Source organism: Vicugna pacos, chromosome 9, assembly GCF_048564905.1.
Source record: "Vicugna pacos chromosome 9, VicPac4, whole genome shotgun sequence".
Classification (NCBI taxonomy): domain Eukaryota; kingdom Metazoa; phylum Chordata; class Mammalia; order Artiodactyla; family Camelidae; genus Vicugna; species Vicugna pacos.
In genome coordinates, this window is record NC_132995.1 from 3,454,741 (window position 1) to 3,464,721 (window position 9,981).

The 9,981-nt window shown below is 55.1% G+C and overlaps 2 protein-coding genes and 1 long non-coding RNA gene across 8 annotated transcripts; 1 reads left to right on the forward strand and 2 right to left on the reverse strand.

Moving 5' to 3' along the window:
- Positions 1-9: 9 nt before the first annotated feature.
- TFPT (TCF3 fusion partner) lies at positions 10-6,867 on the forward strand. 6 transcript variants are annotated; one of them, XM_072968460.1, is made up of 7 exons: positions 10-125; positions 849-1,111; positions 2,567-2,598; positions 3,868-3,938; positions 5,964-6,033; positions 6,118-6,336; positions 6,718-6,867. In XM_072968460.1, exons 2-7 carry the CDS (start codon positions 853-855, stop codon positions 6,835-6,837), a joined length of 771 nt encoding a protein of 256 aa, XP_072824561.1. In that variant the 5' UTR covers positions 10-125; positions 849-852; the 3' UTR covers positions 6,838-6,867. The 6 variants fall into 6 exon arrangements, with proteins under 6 accessions (XP_072824561.1, XP_072824559.1, XP_072824565.1 ...); XM_072968458.1 differs by having other exon boundaries at positions 12-416; XM_072968461.1 differs by lacking the exon at positions 10-125 and adding an exon at positions 449-698.
- LOC140698344 (uncharacterized) lies at positions 5,384-5,956 on the reverse strand. Its single transcript, XR_012076089.1, has 2 exons — positions 5,671-5,956; positions 5,384-5,545 (listed from the first exon to the last, which is right to left on the reverse strand). It is a non-coding gene; the product is annotated as an uncharacterized lncRNA (long non-coding RNA).
- Positions 6,868-6,921: 54 nt separating the features above from the next.
- Positions 6,922-9,858, reverse strand: NDUFA3 (NADH:ubiquinone oxidoreductase subunit A3). Its single transcript, XM_031681621.2, has 4 exons — positions 9,714-9,858; positions 9,416-9,490; positions 7,591-7,668; positions 6,922-7,077 (listed from the first exon to the last, which is right to left on the reverse strand). Exons 1-4 carry the CDS (start codon positions 9,721-9,723, stop codon positions 6,986-6,988), a joined length of 255 nt encoding a protein of 84 aa, XP_031537481.1. The 5' UTR covers positions 9,724-9,858; the 3' UTR covers positions 6,922-6,985.
- Between the last annotated feature and the right edge of the window lie 123 nt (positions 9,859-9,981).

A 9,981-nucleotide genomic window follows, 5' to 3' on the forward strand; every position in this document is an offset into this window, starting at 1 on the left:
TACCTCCCGCTAGGCAGAGAAGGGGTGAGCTGGAGAGAGGAGAGGAGGGTTATCCGGCTTATCGCCTACTGTGGACTGAGCCCGATAAGCGGAGAATCGCCGTGGTCTGACGACAGGGCGTCAAGGCAAGAATAAAGGCGAGGGCAACTGAGATAACTGGTGGAGGCGTTCGACGAGAAAGCAAGGCCTTTAAGCCAGGAGTCGGGGTGGAGGTGGAAGGGTTGGTGAGCGAGGCCTGAAATAGGAAACTACAGCTCCCAGAAGGCGTAGCGGCTGCGTCCCGGATGCTGTGACCGTGAAGCCTGATGGGACAGGTAGTTTTGCAAACGACTTGACCTAGAGGCGGCCGAGGTTGGAAGTTCTGAGGCCTGGGGCTCCCAGAGCGGTAGAGAGATGGAACTGGAGCAGAGAGAGGGGTGAGTGGCTTTGAGGAAAACTACGAATCCCAAGAGACACTGCGGTTGCATGGTGTCAGCCTTCCGCGCTTTTACCCTGCGGGCTGATGGGGACTGCCGTTGCTCCAACTGCTTTGACTTAGAACTCTTTTAGGGACTGGGGTCCGTATTCCGGCGTCCTGGTCCAGAAGAAGGCTACTGGTCCAGACTCCTGGATCTGAGAGACGGGGAGGTGGGATGCCGGGACTCCTGGGTCTGAGTGAGGAGTTGGGGACATGGTACTCCGGGAGGAAGAATCTGGAGGTCTGAACTCCAGGATCCTGGGAAGGGAGGGCTGAGGGCCCTGGGCTCCTGAGTCCGAGGAAGGAGAGGGCTAGAGGCTTGGCTCCTGTTCTGAGGGAGGAGGGACTAGGTGCTGGGGGTTCAGGGTCCCTGAGCCCCCTGACCTTACAGGACCATGGCAGCCGTCGGCTTTGAAGAGTTCTCAGCCCCGCCAGGCTCCGAGTTGGCGCTGCCTCCGCTGTTCGGTGGTCACATCCTGGAGAGCGAGCTTGAGACAGAAGTGGAGTTTGTGTCCGGGGGTCTGGGTGGCTCGGGGCTCCGGGAGCGAGATGAAGAGGAAGAGGCAGCCCGGGGCCGGCGGCGGCGCCAGCGGGAACTAAATCGCAGGAAGTACCAGGCGCTAGGTCGGCGCTGCCGGGAGATCGAGCAGGTAGGTGAGTGTGGATTCCCCTGTTTTGGGGTCTCCTGGCCTAAATTGCCAACCCCTCCCAGTCTCTGCCTGTCTAGATGCCCAGGCTACCTTGCCTGGCTGAATGAATCTTCATTCATTTATTTATTCATTATTCTTTTATTTAGCACTTAATAATTGCCAGGCACTGTGCAAGACACTTTAGACATGTCTTCTCTAGGAGCTTCATCTGACAACCCAGATCAGCTCACCGATGTTTCACAGGTGCCTCTCATGCTCCCCACTGATCACACTTCAGATCTCATACCCCTGACATCAGTTACTCCTCATGCCCTGTTCCTTCTTCTCTCAGATCTCTCAGATCCTTCTCCTCCCCTCCATCCCCATGGCCCCTGCCCAGATGCAAGTTCTTTTGACTGAATCACTGCATTAGCCTCCTTAATGGGGATGAGGATGGAGCGGTAGGCAGGGCCCAGATCCTGAAAGGCCATGAACACCAGGAAGAGAAGTTTGATTTATTTGTTTGTGAGTGACTGGGAGCTATTGGAAGATCTCAAAGGGGAGAGACAGGGTCAGGTCTGGATGTTTGAAAGACTGTCTGAATTTTGTTATTTGTTTGCTGGAGCTGCTGTAACCAAGAACCACAAATTGGATGGCTCAGTAACAGGAATGGGCTGTCTTAGGTTCTGGAGACCAGAAGTCTGGGATTGAGGCGTCAGCAGGGCTGGGCGATTCTGAGGGCTGTGAGGGAGAATCTGTGCTAGGCATCTTGCATAGCTTTTGGTGGTTTGCTGGAGATCTTTCGTGTTCTTTGGCTTGTTAGATCTCTGCTTTCATCTTCACGTGGCATTCTTCGTGTGTGTGTGTGTGTGTGTGTGTCCCGATTCCTTTTAATAAGGATGCCACCAGTCATACTGGATTACAGCCCACTCTAATCACCTCACTTAACTTGATTACCTCCATGAAGACCTATGTCCAAATAAGGTCACATTCTGTGGTCCTGGGGGTCAGAACTCCAACACCCCTTTTTAGGGGGACACCGTCTAACACATAACAATGATATCGGGGAGCTTTGGAAAGGGGGCAGTCAGTGTAGTGGTCCAGGCAGGAGAGGAGGATGGAGGTGGGAGCTGGGGTGGGAGTCAAGGGGATGCAGAGGCAGGAGTGACTAGGAGAACTAATAGGAAGGTGAGGTTTGAGCCGAGTCTTAGGCTAGGTGGAGCGTGTCAGGTGGACTGGGTGGAAAAGTGCATTCAGGACTCTGGGTAGCACAGGGCTTGCTCAGGACTGGAGGGGTGTTCAGTTTGACGGGGATGCTGGGGAGGGGAAACGGCCTTGAATGCCCGGCTGTGGGCAGTGCGAGCAGAGGAAGTGCTTGGAGCAGGGTCAGCTCCAGGTGTTAAAATATATTCCCGTGAAGCTGCATGAAGGGTGAGCCTGTGCACAGCCTGTGGCCAGCAGCCCCGGTCCCTCCTTGTAGGTACGGACCCAGCAGACACACCCATGCACCAGGTGAGTTACCAGATAACTAGACACCACATTTTATCTTTTACCAGGTAGCTTTCCCTCTGCTCCATCCTTCCGCTCACCCCAACCTCTCATCTTCCCTCCACGGCCACTCCTCTCTCCTCTCCTCCCCCAGTGTTTCCAAGACTCCGCACGTGAACCCCTCCCTTCCACGGTTAGCAGTAATATTTCATCCCTGCTGCTTGGTGTTCACAGGGTCTTTTGGTGCAAGAGCAGTGCTGTCAGAGTGACCACTGTCACCTGGGAGCTCCCACTCTGTGCCAGGCCTGCTCTGGGGGCTTCACACAAGGACATCTGGGAACTCTGTTAGCCCTGTAAGCAGCAGGTATCCTGAGCCCTGTTGAACTGGTGGATGCTGGGGTCCAAAGAGACTCAACCATTTGCTCAAATGGAGCTGCGTTTGAGCCCCTGCTCTTAGCCCACCCCCGGCCAAGAATAGGTTCTGTTATTATTCTCCTTTCACCAATGCAGAAACCCAAGGCTCAGAGAAGTTAAGTAACATCCCCAAGGTCACACAGCTGATAAGTGGCAGGCTGGGGTTTGAACCCAGGTCTTTCTGACCCAGGAACAGAACACACTTGTTCACGTCTTAGCCACACACCTCCAACGGCCCTAACTAAAGTAGCCAGCTCCAGCCCCAGCCGCCGGCATATCTGCCTGTTTGGTGCCTTTCGAGCCCTTTATCCCTGTGAGGTCACTGGTGTAGCAGTATTTAAGAAGCACCCATTGAGCCGGGTTCTGCTCGAGGCCCTGGGCACAGGGCACAGACCCAGGCCTTTGGAGTTTCCATTCTGGTCGGGGAGAAGCCAGTGAGGACACTGAGTAATGAGACAGGACACAAGGCGATGGTGACCAAGGCAAGGAAAAGTGGAGCTGAGAAGAGTGGCGGGAGGGCGGGGTTCTGGCATGGGAAGTGGGGAGGGGCTGCTGCAGTGTAAAGGGAGGGTCTGAGTGGACTCGGACCTTTAAGTTCAGACTTGGAGAAGTTGAGTTACGCAGGCACCTGGGGCAGAGCATGTGCAAAGCCCCTGGGACAGGAGGGTTGAGTTAGGGGACTCAAGCATGAGCTTGGAGGCCGGTGGGAGTGGAGGGGAGGGAGGGGAGCAAGAGAGGTGGTGAGGAGGTAGGCGGCAGGTGCAGCGGGCCCTAGAGGCCCCAGGATGGTCCTTGGCTAGTCTCCCTGGTCCCCACCGGGGGCTCTGTTCACCATGTGCTGAATACCTGGAGTGCAGCCGACCTGTGCTTTCCCCGCAGGTCAATGAGCGGGTTCTGAACAGGCTCCACCAGGTACAGAGGATAACCCGGAGACTCCAACAGGAGCGGAGGTAACCCACTGCACACCGGCCCTGGCACTGTTTCCATCACCTTCCTGTCAGGCCAGGAGGAGGCGGGGCTGGAGAGGAGGGCTCCGGGCTGAGGCGACCAGGGTCCAGGAGTGGAACTGGGCCTTGGAAGACAGCTGAGCCATGGGCTTGAGGGGAGTGGGTGTGCTCCCTTTGAATGGAGTATAGCAGAATGCAGGGGACCAGACTTGGGGTCCTGGAGTCAGTTTCAAGCACCATTTTGCTGTGTGACTTGGGCCAGCCACATTCCCTCTCTGAGCCCGGTTCCCTGTCACCTAAGGGTAACCCCCAAATCACGAGGCTGCTGAGGACAATGTGGGAGGTCCCAGGGTGAGCTCAGCTCAGAGCCTCCTGCCTCAGGCCACCACGACCAGGAGAGGTGTGAGCTCTGGGGCCGGCCCACGGCCTGCTGTTCCCACCTCCAGGAAGCGTGGAGCACGGGCCTGAAGGTGACGGCTCCAAGATGCTGTGCCCCACGCCCCGCGCCAGTCCTCCCCTCTGCTCACCTGACCCAGCGGAGACACCCTTTTCTCTGAAGCACTTTCTTGGCGTCCAGGTCACTCACCCACCCGGGATCCCCCTCCTCCTGGCCACTGCTTGGCTGCTTTGCTGGGTCACTCTCATTTCCCCAAACCCTTAACCTGCAGGATGTGTGGCTTGGCTCCTGGGTTAGACCTGTACTGCCCAGTCCGCTAGCTGCAGGCGGCGACTATTTTACGTTGAAAGTGGAATTTAATAGTCATTGAAGGGAATTTGAATTCATTAAATGAAATGGAAAATTCAGTTCCTCTGTGATGTGCTTAATTGGCACGAGCAATTAAATTAACTAAAATGAAGTGACATTAGAAATTCACTTTCTCAGTCACACTAGCCTCATTTCACGTGCTCAGTAGCCACTTGGTTCCAATTTTAATCTAAATTAAAATTAAACAAAACTTAAAATTTCAATATCTGAGTCACTTGCCAGGTGCTCAAGGACCAGATGAAGATTCTGGACCTGCCTGGTGGTGGTTGCATAACAATGTGAATGTACTTAATGCCATTGCACTGCATGTTTTAAAGTGGGTACATTGGTAAATTTTATGTTATGTATATCTTACCACAGCTTTTGAAAAGAATTTTTTTGAAAGTGTGAAAGGAAAAAAAAGATAAAATGTAAGACAGGCCAAGTCATTTCTCTGCTCACAACCCTGCCGGCCTGTCACACCTGCCTCCTCGCTCTGCCTACATGTCCGACACGCTCCCACCTCAGGGCCTTTGCACTTGCTGTTTCTCCCGCCACCCCCTCACCCCAGAGAGGCCTCGCCCACCATCCCTTTGAAGTTCCAATCCCTCATCCTGCTATCACCCATCCCCTTTCCTATTTTCTGACCTGTCGTGATTTGTCGTTTGCTAACTGTCTGCCTCCCTTGCAAGACTCAGTTCAGTAAGCACAAGGATCTTTGTTTTGTTCTGATACACCCCAAGCTCCTCAGACACCGCCTGGGGCAGAGCAGGTGCTGGGTACACCCTTGAAGAATGAAAGAGTTTGTGCCTGTGAAATGCTCTGCCCAGGCGCTGGCTCACTCACAGGCACGACTCAGCTGGAGCTGGAAAAAACAAAAACAAAACAAAAACCAAAGAGCTTTCAGAAACAGGGACGGGGAGGGGAAGGCAGCACCACCTGCGGGAGCTGTCCGCCCCCGCCCTCGGGTTAGGAGTGATAATCACTTACGCTTGACTGTTTACTAAAGCTGCCGTCCCACGAGCACTTAGATCATTCAGGTGGCAGTGATGCTCTCAGCAGACTGCCCCGTTGCATTGTCACCTCCCAGTTACAGAGCAGGAACGAGGCACAGGTCACCCTGTCTGGCCCAGAGTCCTGCTGGCTCTTCGTGTGCTCGGCACCCGGGTCTCTCAGAACCTTGCGGGTCCAGGAGAGCCGTGGCTTCAGAGTCAGAGCTGGGCCCCTCTCCCCAGCTGCCAAAAGACAAAGCTGTCTGCCTGGTGGCTTCTCTCTGGGCGCAGGTTCCTGATGAGAGTGCTGGACTCCTACGGGGACGACTACCGCGCCAGCCAGTTCACCATTGTGCTGGAGGTGAGCTCGGGGAAGGGGGCCAGGGGGCTGGGAGAGCCCAGACCCAGGACATAGCCTTCACCTGCCCACCTACCCCCACTGCAGGACGAGGGCAGCCAGGGCACAGATGCCCCCACCCCAGGCAACGCTGAGAACGAGCCTCCAGAGAAAGAGGGGCTGTCCCCGCCTAGAAGGACGCCTGCACCCCCGGAACCCAGCAGCCCGGCCCCCGGCGAGGGACCCAGCGGGCGGAAGAGGCGGCGAGCGCCCCGGGATGGACGCAGAGTGGGAGCTGCGCTGACCCCAGAACTGGCCCCAGTGCAGGTGGGAGAGGTGGACCTGGGCTCTGCGGGGGTGGTGCGGGCCCTGCAGGGCTGGGAAGAGCCAGAGGAGGGAGGTGTCGCGGGAAGGGTTGGAGAGGGTGGGGGCTGGGCAGGGAAGGAGTTGGAAGATGCAGGCAAGGGCGTGCGTGGAGAAGGAAGGTCTGGAGGAGGTTCCGGGGAGAAGAAAAGAGAACCGGGGAGGGCTGGCAGCAGAGGAGGGAGAGAAGGCAGGTGAGGGGAGGAGACACTGGAGAAGCATCCGGATCCTGGGACTTTCCCCAAGGGGCACAGAGGAAGGTGTCTGGCCTGGGAAAGCAAGAACTGTGACGCCAGGGGCCTCCTCCAGATTCCAGGCCACTCAGCCTTGCCTTTATCTCCCCAGATTAAGGTGGAGGAAGACTTTGGCTTCGAAGCAGATGAGGCCCTAGACTCCAGTTGGGTTTCTCGGGGGCCAGACAAACTGCTGCCCTACCCCACTCTGGCCAGCCCCCCCTTTGACTGACCCTCCCCCCAATAAACAGACCCCCGCATCCGCCTTGGCTACTGTCTGCTGCCTCCACCTCTCATCACACACTCTCAGACTGGGTTTGGTTTTTGCATTTTTATTGGGGGCCACCAGGGAGGGGGCCTCTCCCTGTCCAAGGAGGTGCTCACAGTTTCTTCAGCCAGTCCAAGCTTGGGCCTTGGGGGTCCTGGGGATGGCTGGGCACGTCGGGCATGTTCCCATCGTCTCGGACGGGCACTGTGGGACAGGAGGGTGGGCCACTGAGACTGGCAGATCACTGGGGCCCAGAAAGAAGGACTGGCCTGTCAGCTTATATTCAGAGAGGGAAATGGGACCCCAGGAGAGAGAGTAAGGGTCAGAGTATCAGAGATGCAGGAAAGCAGGGGATAGGGACCTAGAGATAGGGGAAATAAGAGATGGATACAGAAGGGAGACTCAGAGAAAGAGCCAACAGAGATGAGGAAACAGGACAGAGGCCTGGACAAGCGGAGACCCAGGAAGACAACACTCCAGAAAGCAAGAGATGGGACCCAGACAAGGGCAGAAATTGGAACCATGACAGAAACTCAAAGTGCAGAAACAGACAGGAAGTGAGTTTCATGGCACATGAATTACATCTAATAAAAAAAAAAAAAAGAAGAGCCCAGACTCCTCTGCAGAGTCTGGGGTCCCTGCAGAGGAAAGTCCTGCCCCTTACTCCCCGCCACTGCCCAGGGAGGTCCCAGCCGCCGTGCCCTGGCTCCCACTCACCTGGGTAGTTGTAGGGTGTGGACCGGTTGATCATGACGGCATACTTGGTGGAGGGACTGAGTGTGGGCACTATTATAGCTGTGGAGAGACACAGGGGTGAGGCCTGAGGAGGAGGTGGGGACAGAAGCTGAACCTTAGCAAGATGGGGGTCCAGTGCATGGGGGGAGGGGAATAGGGAGGTCCAGCACCTCCAGGAGGCCCCTTGGCACCCTGGGATCTCCAAACATCAGCAGAAGGGTTTACAACACTTTTTTTTCTCAGTGGGGGTGGGAGTCAAGCATTCACAGATACCCGGGATCTAGCGGGCACAGGAGGGAAGAGGGTAGTCATGGAATGAGTACATTTGAGTCATGGAGCAAATTGGGAGGGGGTGTCTTGGGAACGTTCCAGAGGAATCATGAACTGTTACAAACTGAGGGGGGGGACTGTAAAAGAACAGTCACTGGGAAATTACAGTTCATCTAGGGTGGGAGCTGGGAGTTATGGGGGTGGGGCAGGCGAATAAAGAAATGTTCTAAGTCAGTGCTGTTGACAAATCTAAGAGCCATATGTAATTTTACATTTTCTAACAGCCACATTAACATTAAAACATACAAATTAATTTTTAAAATGTATTTAACCTAAATAAAAAAATAAAAACAAAAATACATATTTAACCTGGTATATCCAAAACATCATTTATCATTTCAATGTGTCATCAACATGAAAAAAATATTTTATACATTTTGTTATACTAAGTCTTTGAAATCCGGTGTGTACTTTACACGAGCATGGTAACAAACACCATCTCCACTCATACTAGCCCATCCCAAGTGCTCAGTGGCCAGTATGGCTCATGGCTGCCTGGGACAGCTGTGCTCTAGAACCCCACGCAGTGAGTGACCAGCTAACCAGCAGTGTGGACAAGACCTGGGAACCTGTTAGAAATTCCGCATAGCAGGCCCCGCCCCAGACCTACTGAATCAGGTCTCGTGAAATCTAAGTTAACAAGACCCCCACCTCCCGCATCCCACTGAAGTATGAGTAGCCCTGCTCTAGAGCTGAGGTTCTGTAAGGGCGGCACCTTAGAATCACTGGGGGATTTCCACAAGGTATAAGCTTCCCTAGCCCCACCTCCATCCGGCCCAGTTCAATTTCAAATCTGGGGTGGGGGTGGGGGTGCTGACAGTGAGAGAAAAGGACATTACTTTTTTTTATTTTTTACTTTTTTTGGGGGGTGCGGGGAAGGTAATTAGGTTTGTTTAACTATTTTTTAACTTATTTTTTATTGAAGTGTAGTCGATTTACAGTGTTAGTTTCAAGTGTACAGCAAAGCGATTCACTTATACATAGACATATATATGTATATTTTTTCCGTTTCTTTTCCACTATGGCTCATTACAAGAAATTATTTATTTTTAACGGAGGTACTGGGGATTGAACCCAGGACCTCGTGCACGCTAGACACGTACTCTACCACTGAGTTATACTCTTCTCCCCCACTTTTCATTTGTTATTATTACTTTTTAGCACTCAGGTGTTTATAATGCACAACCAGAGTTGAGAACCTCTCTTTTGGAGGGATTATGGACCTCTTGGGTGGATGTGTATATGTGTATGGGGTGGGGAGCGACGGGATGGCGAAGGGATGGAGGTAGGGAAGAGGACGTCATGGGGAGGCTGACACACAGGTGGGGACACGGAACGCTGAAGGCGGCGATGGGGCCTTGGGGGTACAGGATGCAACGCAGGTGCCGGGCAATGTGGCGCTGGTGGGGAATATGGGACCTCTAGAGCGTGGAGGACGCGGGGGTGACGCACGTTCCCGCCCGGGGCACTCACGCACCGAGGGCCCCGATGGTGAAGGATGCCACCAGCACCGGCTCCTTGGCCCAAGTACTCTTGAGGAAGGCGGCGATTCCTGGAAGGGTGGGCGAGGAGTGTCACCTCTGCAGGGGATGCCCCCGGTGACCTCTACCCCTCTCGCGAAACCCTTACCCTGGAGGAGCCCTCTAGAGACCTTTGCGCCCCCTCTGGCCCGGACCCCACGGCCTCCACGGGGGCTCTGCCGTGCCGTACCCTCGGCACCACCCGGGGGGGGGTCCCCTGAATCAGCCCCGCGTGCCAGAGACGCCCGTACTTACTAGCGGCCATCTTGGTCTCGGCGGCGGCGGCGGCGGCGGCGGCGAGGGCGCGGAGCACTCTGGGAGTTGTGGTCCCTGTACGCGAGCCTCTTCGGTCTGAGCCTGCGCGTGCGCACTGGCTCAGAACAGCATTCCGCAGCAGCCGCTGCAGGAAAGGGGGCGGTGCTGCAGATTTAAGTGCAGACCCGCCTTGACACACCTGTCCCGCTCTTTTTTCTCTCAGCCTAGAAAGTCGTTCCGGAAGAGTAACTTCCAACCCTCTTGCGGC

Coding starts and splice junctions, on each gene's coding strand:
- TFPT (XM_072968458.1), top strand. CDS start 394: ATGGAACTGGAGCAGAGAGAGGG. Junction 417..848: donor GAACTGGAGCAGAGAGAGGG/GTGAGTGGCTTT, acceptor CTGACCTTACAG/GACCATGGCAGCCGTCGGCT. Junction 1,112..2,566: donor CCGGGAGATCGAGCAGGTAG/GTGAGTGTGGAT, acceptor CCCTCCTTGTAG/GTACGGACCCAGCAGACACA.
- NDUFA3 (XM_031681621.2), bottom strand. Junction 7,669..9,415: donor CTTCACCATCGGGGCCCTCG/GTGCGTGAGTGC, acceptor GTCTCTCCACAG/CTATAATAGTGCCCACACTC. Junction 7,078..7,590: donor CACACCCTACAACTACCCAG/GTGAGTGGGAGC, acceptor CCTGTCCCACAG/TGCCCGTCCGAGACGATGGG.